Source organism: Aulonocara sp. 'chitande type north' Nkhata Bay, linkage group LG15 (assembly GCF_057382095.1).
Source record: "Aulonocara sp. 'chitande type north' Nkhata Bay isolate Kocher_YH1m ecotype deep benthic linkage group LG15, A_spYH_male_GT1.1, whole genome shotgun sequence".
In the NCBI taxonomy this organism is placed as follows: domain Eukaryota; kingdom Metazoa; phylum Chordata; class Actinopteri; order Cichliformes; family Cichlidae; genus Aulonocara; species Aulonocara sp. 'chitande type north' Nkhata Bay.
In genome coordinates, this window is record NC_141358.1 from 12511406 (window position 1) to 12532463 (window position 21058).

A 21058-nucleotide genomic window follows, 5' to 3' on the forward strand; every position below is an offset into this window, starting at 1 on the left:
AATCAAAATCCACAGAAGTAAATATTTCATGTTTTATTACTTGCAAAGAGGGTATTCTCCATGAAGTTGGCATTAGCAAACTGTACATACATAAATAACCATTTTCATATTTAATTTTTTTTTAAACAGATTCAGATGTCTCATCACCGCAGAATAATAATCGCAGTTATTACAAAGCACACTATTTCATGTCACAGCCGTCTACTAAAACTACCAGTGATTGTTTGGCCTTCATAAAAGCGAGAGACTTTCAAGTGCATGCTCAAACTGAAAGATAAAAAAATAACTGCCTGTACTCAAAGGCATTTCAAACAATGATATACAAATGAGAGCTCATCCTCTTTTTTTTTTTTTCATTTTTGTCCCAGTTGATAAAATACTAAAATTTAAAAAAAAAAAAGAAAAAAGTACAAGCCTTGGCTTTTGGAGAAAGAAGTCTGCCATCTTGGCTGGAGGGCATCAGTGCAGTACCTTCAGACAGTGCTCGTGTCAGTGCTTTACGTGCAGGTTTTAGACTTCATTTCCAAATTGACAGGCAGGTCCTTCTGAAACGAGTCATCCTGGGGAAAAATACTTCTGCTGACCTGATTCTGTGCGGTTTTGGTCTTTTTTTTCCTCAGTCGATGTTCAAACGTGAGTCTGAAACTAATCTCTTCAGACCCAAGGCTGTAAATAATCTGCTACTCTGACGGCAGGCCTGCTCTTAAAATTTACAATATCCCCCCCACTCACAGTGGGGCTTCAGCTTAATCAATGCTAACAATCTAGTAACAGATTGAACACTAAATAAATAGTAGCAGCACTTGATATAATGGACAAAAATGCACAGTCGACTTTGGCTCCCAACATACAGTATATAAATAGTGCTTTGTTTTTCAACGATTTCGCAGGTTTCTCCAGAAACCTTAAAAATAAAATACTTATTTAAGTTAAAACGACATGAATTTTTTCTCTTTTTTTTTTCTGGGGGGGGGGGGGGTATCCAGAGTGTTTTTGTTGTTTGTTTGTTTTTTTAAAGGGTTGAGGTGACTCAGGTGAGTGGGTGGGTGTGCAATGTTTTGTGACATCAGTCTTCATGTCACCTCTGAAATACTTCATAATACATCCCCAGCAAGGGGGAAGAGTTTGTTCCTTTAGGGCACAGGGTGAATAGGAAACATTCACATGAGTCAGTGGAGTCCTTGGCAAAGCAGTAGGTAGATTTAAAAAAAATAAATACAAAAATCAGCTGCTCCTCATATGGGTGGAGGTCCGTTGGTGTAGCGCAGCATGGGATGGAAGGAGCGAGCGAAGTTGTTGGCGTGGTGGCAGCTGTAGTCCTCCTCCGTCATGGGAACCAGACAGGCCAGGCCGATGAGGAGCAGGAGGAGCAAGTGGACGGGGAGCGCTGCCCTGAGGACCCGCAGCAGGAAGGACTTATCCTTTGAGGAGGAGGAGGAAGCTGATGAAGTGACGTCTGAGAGGTCAGAACGGGAGGAAACGCAGCCAGCGGCGCCTGGTGATCTGCTCCGGCTGCAGGAAGACCCAGACAAAAATTAAACACTGCAGAGAGTGGGGCTCAGATCACTAGTTGTTGTTTTTTTTTAAAAAAAATTTGTGCTAAAACTGCTTTATAGTGAAAAATGCTCCGACTTCATGAGACTATGAATTAATGAATAATATTGCAGATTATGGTAGGAAATTGTCTCGTTAAGCTGTTCATCTGTCAAACACTCTACTCGTGTCGATTTTTAGCTTTTAGTTGCTAGCTGAAAGGCTTTTAGAGAAAACAAGACATCGGGGGAACTGTGGCGGGCATTTTTCACTGGTTTTTTACATTTTATAGTTTGTAAATCTGACATTTAGAGCATGAAAACAAAATTATGTTGAACGGAAAAATAAGAAAGGATACAAAAAGAGTCACACTCATGTAGAAATTTGCAAACACACAAAACAGGCACTCACTTGCACGTGTAAGACAGCATTCACAGATAATGGACTGCGTCTCACCGTATCACTGTGTGTATGTGTGTGTGTGTTTTGCTTTTTTGGGGGGGGGGGATTCTGGCTTCAGAGCTCACTATGTGAAAGTTCAATGCCACATATCTTTTCAAACAGAAGCAGGAGAAATGCCAAAAGCCTCTCTGGAGATTTCCACTGACAGAGCAAAAACTCTAAGGGAAGAACAGCATGTTCTTACTGCGACCCGTCATCATGGAGACAGAGGGTCAGACAAGCTGACATCCCAGTTTCATTGACCTCCATCATACAGTGATGCAGCTGTGAGTAGGCATGTGCACGCTGCGCATGTGTGCTTCAAATTATTTGGCCAGGCAATGCCTTCTCCTCTGCTGAATTTCTACTTGGAAAATCTCAAATGTACAACATAAAGAAACTGTGAGGGGAAAAAGCACATTTAGTTTCTCTACAACCCTCATGGGAAGATTAGTTCAGGAGTTTAGGAGACTATGTGGTGTAAAGGGGGTGGGTTTAAAGAGGTCTGGAAAGGAAACGGAGGAGAAAATGGGAGTTAACGTGGAAGGAAGACCAGGAGTTAATGCATCATATCCTGTTGGAAAACTATGAAGGGAATGAAAGAGGAAGGAAAACAAAAAAGAAAAACAGAGCTAAAGGCATGACCGCTGGGGTGTGGGTGGGTAGGTGGGGACAGTGGGGCTCAGAGAGTGCCATCTAGTGGGCGAGGAGCGTACTACAAAGTCAGAAGAAGCAAAATGTGTGAAGGCAATACTTCATGATGCCATTCAAAAAGCAGCAGGGCAAAGAGAAGCAGTGGAAAAAAAAACATTTAAAGGAGAAGGGGAGCGGCCTGATGGAGGCGATTCCCCTCTCGTTTAAGAGCCGACAACATGGTCTCGAGAATAAGGGAAGATCATGGAACGCCGGGTTTAAACCTCAAAGCAGCGGATCACAAACGCTGCAATCGAAATAATATGATAAATCTGCCACATCTTTGACGAGGTGATTGTGCCTAACTGAGTTAATAAAAATCATGCTTGTTGGAAAGGTTTGGTTCCACCATCATCCCAAGTTTCTAGAGTCCAGGAGAGAGGTACCTGTGGCGCGGGCTGCTCTCAGGGTGTCCTGGGTGGGCCTGACTACTTTTGCCTCGGGGCTGAACCAGATAATGAGCAGGGAGGGGTAAAAGAAAGAAAACAATGTTTCAGTCAAAGGCAAATAAAGACAAAGCCTCAGATGAGAATAAAAACAACATAAAGAGAGCCATAACATTGCTAGAGAAATCATCATCAATAACCAAAGAGCAGCAGCATAATCAATGACGGTGATTGACTTTTAGAACCAAGAAATCTGGCTTCTCAAAACTAAATCCAGAAAGGTCAAGCCCAAAAAAAACCTCACACGATTAAATGTTTTAGCTGTCATTTACAATAAAAGTTAATATTCAGGTATTTACACATAAATTAAAAATTACAGAAACGAAAAGCCAGGTTTTCTTGTGAGTTTTTTTGCAGATCATTATGATGTGGGGCAGCAAAAACATCTCAAAAAAAGGGAGGTGGGAGGGGTCAACTACATTTTCTTCCACAAACATGTTAGCAGAGCAAAAGAAACAAGTGGAAGGTAATGTGAGCTCAGCCCTCTCCCTTCTGGACATTATGAAGAGAGACATTACCAATCGTTTGCGGGTCTGGCTGGTCACATCTGAACCAGGTGCTGTAGATCTGCTAACAGGCAATGGCGAGCAATCCTGAAAACACCAAAACAACAACATTCGCTCTGATGTTCAGATCTACAACAAACTAATGCCACTAAAGAACTAATGAGCACTCAGTATCATAGAATAGAATTCAACTTTATTGTCATTCCAAATGTCACAAGTACAAGGCATATTTGCAATAATATATATCTGACCTGCTCTGCATCCATGGCCCCCAGTCTCCTCTCCAGCCCCTCCAGATCTGAGTTGACCTCCCTCTGGAGCAGCCTTAGCCTGTTCCAGATCACGTGAACCTTCTCCTGGGCCTCCAGACACTCGTTGCCCTGAGCCTGGGTCCGCTCTGAGGTCTGGGCCAGACTCTGAGGTTTAATGTTGACCAGCAGCTGAGCTGACAGCTCCTGAAGGGACGACACCTTCTGCTGCGAGTCCAGCAGCTCGCACTTGATTTGCTGCAGAACAATAAAGCGGACAGAGGAGTCACCCACACATTAGGAAGAAATTAAGACCTATTGTGCATCCTCAACTTGTTATTTAAAAAAAAAAATCAGACAACTTCTAGTTTTCTGTCTCCTCTGACTGTGTTATATAAAAAATTTGGGGGCATCTGCACGAAAGGTGCTACAAGTCTGAACAAATCGACCAAGACACGGAGTCACGTGTGCCCACTTTGTGAAGTAACACTGATCAGTGTAAAAAGGTAAAACAGTCGTATGAAACTCACACCAGGTTAGTCTACTACACACAGAGGCGGTTTTAAGAGAGACATACCATAAGTGTTTTATGATGAGCTCGTAACGTTTCGCGATTTGCTTTTTGGGGGATGGGAACCACCTCGTTCCTCCTGCGGTCAATGTTCTCCAACCATAGCAGCAGACCGTGACTCATCTCATGGAACTCCTGACAAATATAAACAGTTGTTTTGGTTAAGGCTGTCTCTCATGCCCAGTTTCGCAAAAGGAGGAAATAAAAGACTTTTCAATAACAAGATAATTGGTATTTATATATTTTTTAATATATTTAATATATGTGTGTTATATATTCACTGTACACACAGTGAATATATGTGGGGGGGGGGGGGGGGGGGGGGGGGAGTCTTGAATTTGTTGGATAGGTCATTGAAGAAGCGATAGGCTTCCAGGTGAAAAGAGATTGGCAGAACAGGCAGCGGGTCAGAATTGAACCCAGGCTCCTGCAGTTGGCTCTAAGACACGTGGCTCCCTGCTCAACCGCTGTAGCACCGGATATTTTTACTGCTGTAAATTTGTAGAGCTTAAAAGTGGGCTGCCAAAGTTAGTGTGTGCTTTTAATACCTGGCACTGCATCAGTGCCCTCTGCAGCTCCTCCCTCCAGTCCTCCAGTGAGGCGCCGAGCCGGTCCCAGCGCGAATTCATCTCCTTCAGCCTGTCCCTCAGCTCCCACGCCTCCTCAGAGTCGGGCTCTGATTGGAGGAAGTCAGCACTGCTCAGGTTGATGGACAGGACCTCTGCCTTGTGAGCATCCATCCCCTTCTGCAGCTCCTGTATGGAAGAGAGGTGATTAATTATAGAGTGCTGGAGCAATGAGCCAGGCATCAGAGAGAGGAAGCTGAGAAAGATGTATTTATAGCACAGTGACATGCTGCTTTCTAGTAATCGAAAACTAGTGGAAATACCTAAATGTGAGTGTTTGGGGAAGGAGGAAAATGTCAGCATACTGCACTGGAAGTTTGACAGGTGACTAAATAACCGCAGATTTGTTGGACTTTCTGCAACGCTGCACTCTGCATGCACCCACCTTGAGCTTCTTGATTCTCTGCTGGATGGTGTGTATGTCAGTGCTGAGATCGAGGCCTCGCAGTTGGCTGAGTTCAGCCTCCGAGTGACCGAGCCAAGCCCTCAAGGTCTGCAGATCTGAGATCAGCTGCTGCCACTGCTGCAGGTTCTGTTTGTGTTTGTGCTTCTCACTTAGAGACTGAGCCTCGATCAGCTCCCAGCGCTCAATCACACCTGGAGGGAAAACAAATGATGGAACCACAGCCCACACAGTATCTGCAGTGTGTATGTGTGTGTTTGTGTTTACTGACCGGCGCTCTGTGTGTCTGTGTTGGTAGGGTTGGTGAGTCCCGGCATCTCATCCTCATCTTCGGTCAGCTCTCCTTCTGCTCTCTTCACTGCGTCTATGCTGCTGCGACACTCTCCCATCAGACGCATCTGTGAGGAGAACATGAGCCACATGGCATTTACTGCATTTACATCACGCTTTAAAAACCTTTGTTTAAGAATAAGAAGAGAATTAGGGATAAAAATCCTGCATGTAGCAAGATGCAATCCATTTTAAAGTAACACTGATCATGATTAACTATTACATCACTACTGGACTTTAGTTGGGTTTTTTAGGGCATTTAATCTATCATTAAGATCCAAATGTATGATCTAAACCTTCATATGACAATGTTATAGTTTTTACCATTCATTGTTTGTGTCAGTCTAGTGGTTAAACTATTTCCCTAATGTGCAGAAGATCCCTGCTTTGAGAGCAGAAGGGAACACAAATCCCTGGGAGGCTTTGTGTCAGTGCAAAAGTCTGCACACCCATCTGCTGCTGTGACCCCCTTTAAACAAGGGAGCAGCTGAAAGAAGCTACTACTGCTGCTATTCATCATTTATGTTGCTTTAAGACATCAAACAAACACAAGGAAGACTCACGTAGCCCATGTAAGTGGAGTCCACATCGGGGCTGACCCGGTTGGCAGTGGCTTCTCTCTGCTGGAGGTGATACCGCCCTGCGTCCAAAGCCTGGTCCAGCTGCCTGAGACTGGCCTCCAGCTGGCCTGGCTCACCTGCACAAAAAGCACAAGCAGATCTACATAAACAGAGAAGTAAAAGTTTCAATAACACAAATCTTTATTAGCATGCTTGTGGTGTTGAATGGGGCTGAAATGGCATGCATTAGTCTGAAACGCAACATACCGGCAAGCCATCGCAAACAAGAGCTCAGTTTTATGATATTAGATGTGACACAAATGTGGACGCACACTACTAAAAATGCGGTGGTTATTCAGTGAGTGAAAACTCATGCCTGCATGCAACTATACAAAGATTTATCTAGATGGTTGGACATCCAGCCTGTTTAAAAAACAAAAACAAACGTGATTTAGTTGACGGCATGCGCTTCTAACTCGTGCTGTTTCCTACCAGAGGATGATTTCAGTGTTTTCTCTGTCAGTTTTATATAGGCCTCTGGGCTCTCTGGGATAACTACATCTGGGAAGAGACATACAACAGACACTACTTACAATGCACACACGACTCTGAGGGATCTCTGAGGGATCTCTGAGGGATCTCTGTCTTCGATTGAATTAAGTCTTTAACTATTTAACAATGAATTTGTAGTGATTCCAATGACAAGTGTTTACGTGTGAGCTCATTTTGTGCTTTTCTTATTTATAAAAAATATTATAGGTTGTGTTCTTGCCTGCAGACAAATGTCACATGTTAAGCTGCTCTGCTGTAAAAAAAAAAAAACATGGTACTTTCTAGATATTTATTTATTTTTATTACACTGAATTTAATTGACATAATTGAATCTTTATTAATTTTTCACATCCACCCCTCTGCTGACAGGGCAAATGTGTGATGTCATCCATGCTGCTACTGCAAAACTTTAAACTATTTATTCTATTAAAGTCCTATCCTATCCTATTATATGTATATGTGTATATATGTACTTAAGCAAGTCCATCAAAACTGTTTATTTCTGGGAAATGTTAAATCAAGCTAATCATCCATCAGACCAACCTGATAGTGCTGTGGCAGCCGTCCTCATATACTCATCCTCGTCCTCTTGCCCTTGGCTTCTTTCCCCATTGCCTCGTCCTGAGGGGCTCTCCAGGCCTCTGCTCAGATCGTAGTCGTGGTCCCACTCTAACGGGATGGAGTCCACGCTGGCCGGGGTGTCTCTGCCTGAGCGGTCGGCCCGGACGAGAGCCACAGTGCCCGAGGCTGGACGCGCTGATGTCCGGGGCAAAGAGGAGTCGCTCCACTGCATTTCAGAGAGGTCTCCTCCATCCTCCATGTCCAGCTCTCTGTCTGAACCGTCGAGCTCATCGTCTGCAAGCTGAGTGAGACAGGCGAGACGAGAGATATAGTTAATGTTGCAATTTCAAACTAAAACATGACAGAGTGCAGTTTCTAAGGACTAGGTAGGTGAGCATGTGTATTGAAATGTTGACATCCTAATAATCATGCTCAGTGTCTTTGTCCGGCATGTTTACACCATGTCAGGAGTGTGAAGATGTGTTTATTTTAACATCTTCAGGTCCTGGAAATAAGCAGAAGTGCAACTTGTAAATACAAGAAAACTAAAAACAAAGGAAGTTGCCACTGCAATGAGAGTTCATGCTTCATTTCTGACATTTCAATAGGACATGTTTTTCACATTAATCAGAATTTGCTTCACAAAAACACATCTGCTTGCACTTTCATTCAGACTGTTTGCCGCGTACCCTTTGACTCAAATCTGCCCTGAAAGCTTTCTGCATGTGGGGTAGAAAATTCTTAACCTGCTCCTAAATATTGTCGTTAGATGATATTCAGAAATTCGGCAGGCTAGCTTTCTTATTTTTACTTACAGGGAGTCGTGTGAGTTTCTTGTAGTATCTGTCCACTCGTCCGAAGACCTCCTGACAGTATCTTTGCAGCTCCTCCAGCTCCTCCTCGATGACAGCTGCATCCAGAGGTTCACTCTTCTCAATCAGAGCATCACCCTGCCTGAACACCAGCTCGATCTTCCCCGTGTTCAGGTAGATCTCCTGCTGAAACGCCTGTTGAGAAACACGTTTTGTTTTTTTTTAATTTACCCAAAATTAACTAGACCTGTCAAAAGCAGTTCTCAAGTATTGTGATTTCAACAAACAAGAGAGAAAAGACAATAGTATGCTGCCATGCACTCAAAAAATCGTCTTACCCTGAGCTGTTTGATTTTGGCCTGTACGTCACACTCGGAGAAGTGCTCTATGTTGGTGAGCTGTAGGTCCATCTCAGTCAGCCACACCAGGATGCTGTCACGTGCAGTCTCAAACTCCTCCCTCTGGCTGATGAAGTGCTGTGACAGACCAACAGCCATGCTTTATGATTTCAGATTTTGGATATTTGTTTTCAATAAAGCCAGTGCCCAGAGAAAGAAAAGAAATAAGCTCAATGGCAAGGGTGATTTCAAAAATCTCACTGTCCTCAAAGAAAGCTACCTTTAGCCTGCGTATGACTGCAGCCACCCTCTTCTGCAGGTTGTCCCATCGCCTGTTCCCATCGTGGACCATTTCCCTGAGACGGCAGGAGGAGTCTGTGCGGTTTTCCCGGGCCAGACGACGATACTGCTTGTTGATGAGCTCTAGCTGGGTCAGGAACTCCTGCACCTGACGCTGGAAAGCCTGCAACACACATAAGTCCAGAGGAAAACGGATATATATTACACTACACAAATACACAAAGATTACAGATGGTTATAATGGTTATATATGGATTAAGTTCAGATGACATATCGAAAATAACAACTCTGAAAAGTGAAAGTCGCTGCAGTCGGCTAAAGACTTGATTCAAAAATAAACTTTGAATCAAAATCCTTAAAAAATGTGAAATTATGTCTAATTAGGCTCTTACATGTCAAATCTAATTAAAATCCTAAAATTTTACAATTCTACTACAATGAATTCTCTGTTCAGCCACAAGTAGGACAGTTGGCGAAGGCTCAGGCGAGTCAGCTAGCAGGAATGTGCACGTGCACAGTGACAGACAGCAGCAGCTGAGCAGACCAGAGCAAACGAGTTTCTGCAATGTGACACTCTTCTTACTTCTGTCTCGATCTTCTCACATCTATCACTGTATTTTAACTGTATAAACACATGCAACTTGTGCAGCCGAGGCTGACCTTTACTCTTTGTTGTGTGAATAAATGTTAAATATGCAAACCTCAAACTTCTTGAGCTCCTCTTTAGCGACGGTATAGAGAACTCCAGAGGAATTAGGCAGGGCTGCTGTTTTTTCTGAGGTCTTGAGCCAATCCTCAAACCTGCTGTAATCATCCAGGAACTTCTGCCACAACCTCCAAGTTTCTTCAATCCTGCAGAGAAACAAGTTACAGTATGAGGGAGGTTGAACGAGCTCACTAAATGTTCTGAAATCAATATTTGTCACTGTATTACTTGTATCAGAGGTGATAGCAAATTGTCATGATTCTGAAGCTGATTGAGGATTTGTTTGAATTTCAACACCAGTGCAGAATCTTGTTGCAAATTAGGCAGAAGATGCACTGACTTGAGCCTCCTCTCCATGGACATGGCGCAGATGTTCCTCCAGCGTCGGTCCAGCCCTCTGGTGGCCTGCTGGATGGAGTCGCACTCAGTCTCAGTCGAGCAAGCATCGCAGTCGTGCAGCAGGACTTCGCACAGGTTCAGCACCGACGCCACGCCTGTGCTGTGTTTCTCTATGTCCCTTTGCAGCTCCTGGAGAACATTCAGAATAATTACTTGATTTTCAGGACCCATCTCATAAAGTTTTCTGAGAGAAAGCAAGCTCCTCTGGCACCATAAATTCATTCAGATAAGAATCAGCCCTCCAGGCAAACTACAGTAAATCCATGTGTAAGATAAGTACGTCTCTGGAAGAGGAACGAGGTTAGTGGGGTCCCAGAATCCAGACCAGATTTAGAGAAGCGTCTTGGCAGGAGGAAGTCTATTGACACCTACAGAGCACTGAACGTAAACAAACAGCTAGAGTCATGCTTTGATTTCCTCATGTGCTTCTGTGTCATTTTCCACCAACTTGCTTTGAGTCATACGGTCCTGCTATAATTAAGACTTTGCAGAAAAAGACACACATTATACATATCTGCTTCTATGTGTTTGCAAAGGTGCTTATACATCTGAGCATTGCACTGTAGGTTTGGATGACCAATGCCTACCACATGCTGGCCAAGTTCTGTAAATTCAAACAAAGGATGAGCACTTGTTTTCTTTATTCTGTTTTTTTTATTACCTAAAAGGCCCGTGAACACATCAGTAAATTAGCCTAGTAAAATTTACGCGTGTGTGTCTGGTTCCCACCTGCTGTTGGTTGAGCTTCCTCTGAATCTCCTGGTCATCACAGGTGGTGTAGACGATGGGCTTGGACAGCTCGGTCTCAATGTGAGCGAGCCATGACCGAAGGCTGCTCATGTTTTTATCCAACTGCTGTACCGCCACCAGGGTTTCCCTCAGCTTCTTCACCCTGGAACAAAGTCAGAGAAGAAGTCAGTGTCAGTACTGGTACGACTGTAAACTGTAAATAAGGGAAATCTAACGGTTTGCTCAGGTGGGTGACAGCATATAATATAAATAATTTAAAAAAACTGAATATAAAGGAATATGGTGGTAAATTACACAAGCAGGCTTTAAAGAAGGAACTAACCAACCTTAGCATAATAGACTAAATCGAGTGTTATTTCACATGTGAGCAGATTCGAAGCCCATATGACAGCTGGGGACCATTTTGGATCTGTAAGTTCCAGACATTTTCAAACACTGACCCCTGCAATCTAGTGCTGTTTATTAGGTGGCATCCAACTACAAGTTTTGTTCAGCAAGTGCAACATTCAGCACCTCGCCCTGCAAAGCAATGCAACCCTGTCTGTATGTCACCACACGGACGCAGTAAGAACGAGCGGCCGCTCTTTGTTGCATAAACATACCGAGGCCCATAATGTTCTAAAAATAGATGCATTTAGCAAGTCTCCTCCACCTCATATAAAGTCCATCATTACACGACTGGCTGCACTGGGGTATGCAACCTGCAGCTGGATTTTGCTTTGCATGGGGTGCTGCATGATATCAGTTGCACACCACATCTCCACTTCCTAAACCTACCGTCACACTTGAAATACTATAGGATAAAACAGCTTGACTTTTTACATCACAGGGAAATAAAGTGAAGAGCTTTACAAGTAACCCTCATCAATGACAGACTGCAAATAATTCAAATAGGTAAACATTTGTTTAACTTGCTTTTTGTATGTGTTTGCACAGCTTCACTGCTTCCATTCGGCCCAGATAAGATGTGAGCCAACAAATGATGCTGCTCTCACATGAACACCAACACACAACTGTCTTTTTGTTTTTAGCCTCCTCCTGAAAAATACCAAGTAGCTAAGACTTAAAAAATATTATTAGCACAAATTAAACCAGATGTGCACTCATGAAGCTAAAATACTTGGGGCAACAAAAACCTCTATATTAGGCACTAATGACCTAATTAAAATATTATTTATATGCACTTCTACAAATGGTAGCAGGAGTATGTTAAAAATGCAACATAATGCATATGATTTACAAGAGAAAACAACATTTTTGAAAAAAAATATAAATATAAAATATAAATTGCAATATAAATTCTTAAGGTCATCCTGCCTGCTGACATCGCAGTCGCAATCCAGCAAATCCTCCTCGCTCGTGCATCCTTCCATATTATCCGTACCCAAATCCAAAACCATGGGGGTGCGGGATTCCTAAAGACAATCTTAACCTTAGGAAGTGTCAGTCCAAACGCTCTGTTTCGTCTCTGAGCAGCACATGGGACTTTCTCTCAACTCTGTGTGTACAGAGTGGGAGGGCCAGCAGGTAGTGGCAGGGTGGCACAACTGTGACTTATCAACTGTTGCTCTCCAAGGTTAAAAAAAGAGAAGCTCCAACAGATATGTGTGTGTGTGCTCAAGTGCGAGTGGAGTGACAAGTGCTGCTGTTTCTAAAAAGAGACTTATAGTCAGAGGCATGTGCTGCAGAGCTGGACTGTGCTGGAATATCAGACACACAGAGGGAGTGTGAACAGCAGTAAGGACTGTAAACTTTGCGCTTGTACACGCAACTCGATGGACAATAGGACAATAGTAATAAAACATGGCTTCCACTGAAAAGACAAAATCCAAAGACTATGAAAATGTTAACTTACAACACATTCTGCTCAGTCTGTGAGAGGAACAAGGTCACTCTTCGTGTTTTGTTTTAGCAAAGGAAGGATATAAGAAACAAAGAGTCTGCAGCTGTCTGTGTGAGGTTAGAAAGAGTTCTCCTTTTCCTCCCTCCCCCAGTACAGTCCCAGAGGGGAACTGCCGGAAGACAGCAGACCGGGGCAGCTAGAGGCAAAGTTTGGGCCAGGTCACTTTCAATTCACTAATCCTACGTTGCTTACAGTTCTAGTTTCAGCGTGCATTTTTTAGTACCTTTCATATCAGCACTGAAACATAGTGGAGGAGTGATGAGGAATGTGACCTCTCTCTCAGCTTCACTAAATGAATGCCCCACTGATGCTGGTAAGGAAATTCCTCAGCAGCACTGTGGGAAAATTAATTCCCCACAGGCTCCAGTTCAACTAGTACCTCCTTGTTCCCACTAGGGGCCAGATTTACCACAGCATTAAACTGGGTTTTGGCATAAAAACTGTACTTTTGGTATTTACACAAAAAACACATGACAAGCTTGAGTGAAAGCAATGGGAACTGATCCTGTTGCATGTATTTTTAGGACTTCCTTTCTTTAGGGGCAAAATATAGGAAGGAGAACATATAAATCATGCAAACTGATTTACTAACATTTGTAACACTTTTGCAATTTACTAATTGCACTGATATTTAAAAAAAAAAAGCATGTCTTTTTTTGCAATTGATATTGAAATGACAACAGCACAACTTCTATAAATCACCAATAAAACTAACCACACCTATGGGTGCTATTTAGGGACTGTACTCACATGCTAGTTTGCCCCATTTAGTAAATCCGGCCTGCTTCTTATCAGCATTAAAAAACATTTAATTCAACATAATGTCCTGGTATTGTCCTGACACTGAAAACTGTTCAAACTTTAAGACAGCTTGGGAAACCTTTACTATTTAACTTTGTGATTTGGACATGGACCCTTCCTTTCAAGTCTCGTACACCCACCTGGCTGCAATGAGATCCAGCAGGTGTTGCCAGCGCTCGCTGACTTTGTTGAGTTTGTGCTGGATTTCCGTCGCCTTGCTGTCTTGGCTGGCCCTGGCCAGACGCTCACCCATAACCTGCAGCTGCTGCTTGTTCTCCTGAGCGACACTGATCTCCTCCTGGTAGTCCTGGTGTGCAAACATACATGAGGTTAACACAGTGAGGACTACAGCGGTTCAGTGCTGTAGTTTAGCTGTATTTTAGTAAGTCAAGACTGGCCATTTTCAGACTTCAAAACAAGCCAGACTCAACTCTTTCATTTGTCTGTACTCGATACTTCTGTATCAAAGCATACTCTTTAGTAGTTTCTTTACAAGTGCATTAGACTGTTTTGAAATTACCTTGCGCAGCTTTTCAATCATCTCATCGATACTGATGTCCCCATTCTGAGAGACTTTGCTCTCCATCTGTGTGAGCCACTCACACAGTTCCTTATTCTTCTCATTGAACACAGCCCACTCATTCAACTTCTCGCTCACCTGCTGCCTGCGCAGGGAAAGCTGAGGGGACACGGGTGGAGACAGGGACAAGAGAAGGGGTGAGAGTGAGAATATGTGACAAAAGCAGTATCAAAAGTGAGCATATCAAGAGAAAGAATATAACTGGTGGAAGATGAATTAAATAGAAATTAATAGGATTTTAAAAACAGAAACCAGACTGGAGCAAAGTCCTTAAAAAAAAAGACACAAAAAAATGGCAGACACAACAATGTGTGTGTTTGCGTGGATGTACCTGGTGGCAGACCTCCTCCCACTGGCGCTGTAGCAGCTGGAGGCGTTCTTGTAGAACTGTGATGTCATCAGCACTCACCACGCCCTCCAAAGAGTCTCTCAGCAGGAATAAGGAAGTAAGGTCATCGGTCCAACCCTCCACGCTGCTCTCCAGCTCCTGCATCCATGACAACGAGAAATTAAGTAGGAAAAAAGAAGCAAGGCAAGCAGTCCCCACGTTCAAATGCAAAGACAGGAGAGAGCATGTCGAGAGGGTTGATTAAAGCAGGAAAAACCACAGAGCATGCCTGCTGAAGCTGAGCTGCAGCACCTGCATCCCCCGAAACACTAAGAAAATGCAAAACAGCAAAGTGACAATGAATGTTAGAGGAAGGCGTGGTGCCAAATGCTATGATTCGACATTGGTTTACTGTAAATCCCTAAAATAACAGCAGCGCATTATATTCAATGCAAAAAACAGCTACATTCAAGGCTAATAGCAGATAAGGTAACAGAGGCATCCAACCTTGCATCTCCTCCTCCGTCATTGTGACGGTTTTGCTGTGCTGTAATCATTTGCAGACCCAGAGCATGTCTCCATTACGCAACTCACACACACACAAAAAGGAAGCACACACACACACACACACACACACACGCACACACACACACAGGGATGCTCTCTCTCTGTCTCATGCGCACGCACCCTCTCTCTCTCTCTCTCTCTCCCGTTCTCTTTCCCCACCCCCTTTCTCCTCAGCTGATTCTATGTGCAGCTACTCACACGGTCCTCCTCCTCCTCCACCTCCTCCCCCGAGGAGCAGCCGAGGACGTGTGATGCATGAAACATGACTGCATACACTATTGGGTGGAGATGAAGTAAAAGAAAAAAGAAAAAAAAAGAAAGATAGGGCCTGGGTCAAATTAAAAAAGTATTTAAATTGATAAAGGGTCACTTAAAAAAAACAACAAAACAAAACAAAAAAAAGTTTCGTAAATGACATGTCAAAGGAAAATAAAGCTACCCTGACTACCGCACACAAGGTCACGCAATCAGACAGCAGACTGATAGAAAAGGGCGTTTTTTCTGTTTCTTTTTTCTTTTTTTTGTTCCTGCTCCGTCTGTTTGTCCGTTTATCCCCGCAGATAGATTAAAGAGGTAACGAGAGGACATGCCCGAGTTTGTTGATGTGTGAATGTTTAGACAGAGAGAGAGAGGGGGGATGTGACTGATGAGAAACAGCCAGTAGGATGGAGAGTGGAGAGGATCTACATATCAACACTTTCAGTAAAGCATTAAGCTAAAACAGAAAAATGAAGAATATTTAAAAGAGTGTGTATGTGTGTGCGAGAAAGAGAGAAAGTATCATATTCTCCTCACCTTGCATCTGATTTGCTCTGAGTGCAGCTCCTCATGGTGGTCAGGCAGAGGCACAGACAGCTTTCTCTTGAAGGCCCTCAGCTTCTCCAAAGACACATCTATGCCCTTCTCACATCGCTCCCAGTTCTATGCAAGCACACGCACAGTAAGAATTAGAGCAGAAAACACCCCCCCCCCCCCGACACACACATAACACACACACACCAACTGCAGACCTTCCCATTTGCAGGGAAGTTGCTGTGTGTTCTTCTTGCAGCCATAGCAATGGCATCGCAAGCAGTAAAATGCAGAATACACAATTACAGACTAACAAGGACACACATCACAAGGCTGAAGTCAGACCCCATCACTTACAAATGGCCAACTTAGCTCTGAAGCTCTCAAGTAGCAGCTCGAGAAAGAGTGATACAGCATAAACAGCTCTCTAACAAAAAACAGGGAGGTTCTGCTCCAGAGGACGTGGATTACAGCTATTTTTAGAGACTAAACGGCAGTCCAGTTTAGGATAAAACATTACAGTATTTGGTAAGCAGTGGAGAAAGGCAGCATACCTGAAGCAAGAGTCACAGTAAGAGAAGAGCCAAAACAAGACTAGAAATGCTACAGCAGCTGATTAAGAGCAAACCAGGGAAGACAACACAGATCACAGGGGAAAGAGTGTATGACGAAGACCTTCAATGAAAGAGCCAAAACCCCGGATGTGTCTTTAAACTGCGTCACTTAGTCCCGTTTTAAACAGGGCACTATCACAGCTTCTAAAATCCACCTCGCTGGGTTCAAATCATTACAGCTCACTGCAGTGTCTGCAGTCTGTGTGCGTGCCTGTATGTGTGTGTCTGTGTTTGCCCTGGGCTGGCACTTTTTTTTTTTTTAAATCTTGGTGCCATTTTGTGGTGCTTGAGCCTGAGTGTGTGAGCAGAGAGGCTCAGCTATTTATATAAGGACAGAAGAGTGCTCCATCTCTGCACTTCGCTTCTTTTCAGGCCTTAAGGTGCAACGCTGCATAATTAATGTGACAACCTGGCTCCACTGTCCTATATGTACAACTGGGCATGCTCAATAAAGGCTCAGACGGGCCAATGCCCTTCAGCACCCTTCACAGCACCTTTCTACACTGCAGTATGTGGGAAACATGGCTTAGCCTACGTACAAGAAAGACTTGACGTTGTAAAAAACTAACTGCTGTAAAATCACTGTAACAATAACACTCAGGAAAACATGAACCAGATGGTGCTAGCAATCACGAGAGCAGGAAAAGAAAAGTATACTTTATGAAGATTAGTTATTCTCGAAGCTGGCGTCTGACCTTCAGTAAGCCCTGCAGCTGCCTCCTCTGCTGGTCCAGGCGATGGTGGGCATGCCTCCACCTCTCCTGAATCTCCATCAGCTCAGTCTGCAGTGTGGACTCCGCCTTGGCGTCCGCTGACAGCAGCAGACTCCTGCCGGCCTCTACGGTGAGGATGTAGCCTCCTTGCTGCCGCTGAAGCACTCGCTCCCTCAGCTGAAGGAGCAGACATGAGGCAGAGAGTTTTGTTATCAGATCAGGATTTTGATGTTTTTAGGTTAATTTAGTGCTCAATTAAGTTTTGCAGTTTGAAGAGTGAAAGGCTCAGGCTATAAAGTTTGTTTTTACAGTCTTTTTTTTTTTTTTTACAGATTTCAAAAGAAAATTTTAAAATATCAGTACAAAGTTAGTATAAAAAGCAAAAGAGAAGATTTAAGTAATGAGGCTGTAAATGTCTTGCTGAAGCTTACCTGTATCTGATCTAGCAGGTTTCTGGCCTGCTGCAGAGCCACTGGTTCTCCTGGCTGATGCACATCTGGATCACGGGTCACTTCCTGTAGCCATCGGAGCAGCTTCTCTGCCATCTCCCGGTAGTTCTGCCACTGCCGAACCAGACTATCGATGATGCCTCGCCGCTGTTGTGCCCGCCTCACCACACCTTGCCACTGATTGCTCAGCAAAGCCAATTTTACACTGAAGTCGTAACTGTTAGCATGGCAAGAGAAAGAAAAGCGTGTTAGCGTCCCTCTGGCCTTAATTTCCCTGAAACTCCTAAAGAGATTTAGCAATTGTCTGCGTGCTTTTACCTCTTATCAACTTGTCCTTGGTCCAACAAACGATGCCCGTCACTTATGATGGAGTAAAGAATCTGCTGTCTGCTGAACATTTCTGCCTGGAACAACTGCACATGCACACATATGAATCAATAAAACACTGCACGCAATCAAAGAAAACACTAAACAGCATAGCAGCAATCCTTTAATGTAACACAAATAAGCTGATATATACAGACAACCACTGACCTCATGGTCTCTCTGTTGCTCCAGCAGACTCTGGTAGTTGCCTGAGATCTCAGCACCTAGCTTCTTCTCAGTCTGAGTCAGGAAATCCATCCAGGCCTCACACTTCTCAAGGAAACTCTGCTGCTGGAGCAACACCGACTGCAGTTTACTGGAGACGAATAGAGCCCTCATTAGAGACATTTACATCACCACAAAGAAGATCACTATAGCACTGTGTAGTCACAACTCTGCATGTTTCTACTATTAAATTCATCAAACATTTACAGTTTTCTATTGATTTTTTATGATATGGCAGGTTGTAATCTAGCATAAGTGAAGGACACATCTCTATCAGTGTCAGTGTAGCATCGTTTCCTTTTTATCAGCTTCTTTATTAAAAGTGTATGACTTTTGGGACCTTTTGTTCCATGAATCAACATTATTATGGATTTCAGATGTTTTCCAGGTCAGCCACTTATTTAATAATGACTAAGTGACTAGTTAAAGACTTAAATAAACACTTAATAAATGACTAACTGTGAAGTCAGACAGTATAAACATCTCAAGTTCAACAGTCTGAATAAAAAGACTTCGCCCATGTTTGTTACGTCCCCTTCAAACATGCACTCCTTTCGATAATATGACTTTGTTTGAACTGGTTGGCGTCATGTCTAAATGCTCGCTCTGGTCACTTTTGAGAGCAAACTCATCAGGTTGGTTCTACATTTACAGATCACTTTAAACAGCATGCACGTGTCACATGTCTCAGAATGCCCAGAATGCAATAACATGAGAAAAAACACTCTAGCACACTTGTATCCGTCTGCCATGCTGTAAGAATGAAGTTCTGACCCCTTGTATTTTATGCCCAGTGGCAAATATTTTGTATGTATCAGAGTTCATATCAAAGAAGCATGAACCTAAAAAGACAAATGCCAAAATGCTTTCAGTAAGACACTGATGAGCTCAGCCATGTTAGGGGTTTCCCACTGAAGTTGTACTGTATAAAAAAGGATCCCCCACAGCAGGTAGTTTGATTTGGCAGAGGTTTAAATTGGAGTCCCTTCCTGAGGCAACCAAAGGGGGATTTTTGGTACCTGAACCTCTCGGTGAGGTGAGCAGAGTGAGTGGCCCAGGCTCTGTTGAGACTTTGAAGCCGTTTAATGTCTCTGTCACTGACTGGTATTCTGTACACCATCTCATTAACACGTTCCAAGTCTGGAGATAGACTGCTCAGCTTCAACAGGTGACCCTGGAAAAGTATTATGTAAGTTAGAGGACACGTGACACATAAAAATATAATGTTAAATAACACATTAAAAACAAATCTTCTAATGTGGACCATTCTTAATACCTTGAGTTTTTCTATACGCGTCTGGACCACATTAAGGTCGGGTGAACCCACTGGGTCCGAATCCTTCAACACTTCCTCAGCCTCCTCAGCCATGCAGATCAGCTTGTCTAGCTGCTCTCTGAAAACCCCACACGTCACAGATCCACACTAGAGACAGACAGGTGATACCGTGTAAATACAAACTCAATGGATTACCAATCGCATACCTTTCTTTAAGGTGTCTTTTTTCTTCTAGTTCCCACAACCCTACCTGCAATACATCCTGTTGCCTGTGCAGGGCGTGCTCTAGTGCTGCTAGGCGATGAGTGAGCGACAAATGGTCGGACTGAAGGGATGCCGCAGAGGAGGAGTCGACTTGGCTCCTCAGTTGTTCTCCCAGTGCTTGCAGCTGCTGGAGGGACTGCTGCACCGCGTCTTGGTCACAAAGGCAATCCTGCAATAATTCAGGAATAATTTTCAGGAAGAGAGAGAAAGAAGCTAGGAATCACTGAATGCCTGCGCACACACATCAGGCATACAAGAATTTATAACCAAAACTGGTAATGTGTTGGGTTTTTATTTGTGGTATTTGTAAGGATTGGAATTTTTGGAAACTAAAGTATCATTTGCCACTGACTACAACAAGTTTGAGTGAGCAATAAAAGTGAAGAAACTCTTAAACAGAGTGTAAGCAGCTCTGAATTCTTAACTTTGTCTGGCAGTGGTTTGCATCAGTGATCCGCAGTAAAAAATAAAAACAGTCGGCTTACAGTATTAAGACTGTGTGTCTCTAGACATGCCCCAGTACGGTCCTACAAACCCAGCATGACACCGGGGGAGACCCCTGTAGTGTAAATCAGGGGCCTGTCTTTCCCTTTGCAGTCTCCTTTGAAAAGGCTTTTGTTAGTTGTGTCATGAATCTACATTCAAGCGGACAAAAGGACAGGGTGGTATTCTGCAGTGCTGATAGAAGCTTTGTGAGCCGTCACAGTGAGCTGACAAGCAGTTTAGGAGCTTATTCCCAAATTCCTCAGAAAGGAGATTGAGGGATAGCAGGAGGAATCCTCTGATATATTCTAAGCCACAGAATATGTGGATGCAGTATTAACCTAATACTAAGCTCAGGCATTGGACGATAACTACAGAAGAGAATGTTTAACATGTCGTGCTCCAGTGTCTCATCTCTGCTTACATTGCAGTCCTTAATCCAGGCACTGCTTTCGTCTTCAGTTATCTCCCTGTCAGTGGCGCTCCTCAGAAGTCGATCAGCACGTTCTTCCTGTTTGTGGACTGCAGTCACGCACTGGCTGTACAGTGACCTGTAGCGCTGCCACAGTCCGAGCAAGGACTTACTGGTCCTTAGCTGCTCTGAGATCTGCTCTAGCAGAAGATTCCACCTGAGGGAGAAAATTTTAAAAAGTGTTATATTCTGAAATCAACTGAGGGTATAGTTGATATTTAAGACTGAAGTCACTCAGAGATGAGTTGTTTGTTACCTGATGTTGACGTCCCGGAGAGCTTTGTTGAGCGTTTCTGCCACCGACGGGTGGCACTCCGTTAGCAGCTGGTGAGTTATGGAGCCAAACTTCCTCAAACTACTTTCCTGTTTATCCATCTCCTCCTGAAGGCTCTAAATGGCACAGGTACCCACAATGAATAAAAACTAGCCACAAATAACAGCGTGCGGTTT

At 43.6% G+C, this 21058-nt stretch overlaps 1 protein-coding gene across 1 annotated transcript in view; it reads right to left on the bottom strand.

Annotated features, from left to right (window-relative positions):
* Positions 1-18: 18 nt before the first annotated feature.
* Positions 19-21058, bottom strand: part of syne1a (spectrin repeat containing, nuclear envelope 1a) — a 131232-nt gene continuing 110192 nt past the window's right edge. The window contains exons 119-148 of the mRNA XM_086264230.1: positions 20865-20998; positions 20561-20765; positions 19640-19822; positions 19390-19536; positions 19133-19287; positions 18057-18204; positions 17841-17935; positions 17505-17739; positions 17056-17250; positions 15750-15875; positions 14391-14546; positions 14000-14158; positions 13620-13786; positions 10755-10917; positions 9967-10154; positions 9622-9772; positions 8901-9083; positions 8621-8758; positions 8286-8477; positions 7453-7771; positions 6850-6918; positions 6361-6494; positions 5739-5865; positions 5450-5661; positions 4987-5193; positions 4445-4573; positions 3871-4125; positions 3632-3706; positions 3054-3112; positions 19-1512 (exon numbers count right to left, since the gene is read on the bottom strand). Coding sequence (XP_086120356.1) covers positions 1236-1512; positions 3054-3112; positions 3632-3706; positions 3871-4125; positions 4445-4573; positions 4987-5193; positions 5450-5661; positions 5739-5865; positions 6361-6494; positions 6850-6918; positions 7453-7771; positions 8286-8477; positions 8621-8758; positions 8901-9083; positions 9622-9772; positions 9967-10154; positions 10755-10917; positions 13620-13786; positions 14000-14158; positions 14391-14546; positions 15750-15875; positions 17056-17250; positions 17505-17739; positions 17841-17935; positions 18057-18204; positions 19133-19287; positions 19390-19536; positions 19640-19822; positions 20561-20765; positions 20865-20998 — 4983 coding nt within the window. The 3' untranslated portion in view covers positions 19-1235. The remainder of the gene's footprint in view (positions 1513-3053; positions 3113-3631; positions 3707-3870; positions 4126-4444; positions 4574-4986; positions 5194-5449; positions 5662-5738; positions 5866-6360; positions 6495-6849; positions 6919-7452; positions 7772-8285; positions 8478-8620; positions 8759-8900; positions 9084-9621; positions 9773-9966; positions 10155-10754; positions 10918-13619; positions 13787-13999; positions 14159-14390; positions 14547-15749; positions 15876-17055; positions 17251-17504; positions 17740-17840; positions 17936-18056; positions 18205-19132; positions 19288-19389; positions 19537-19639; positions 19823-20560; positions 20766-20864; positions 20999-21058) is intronic.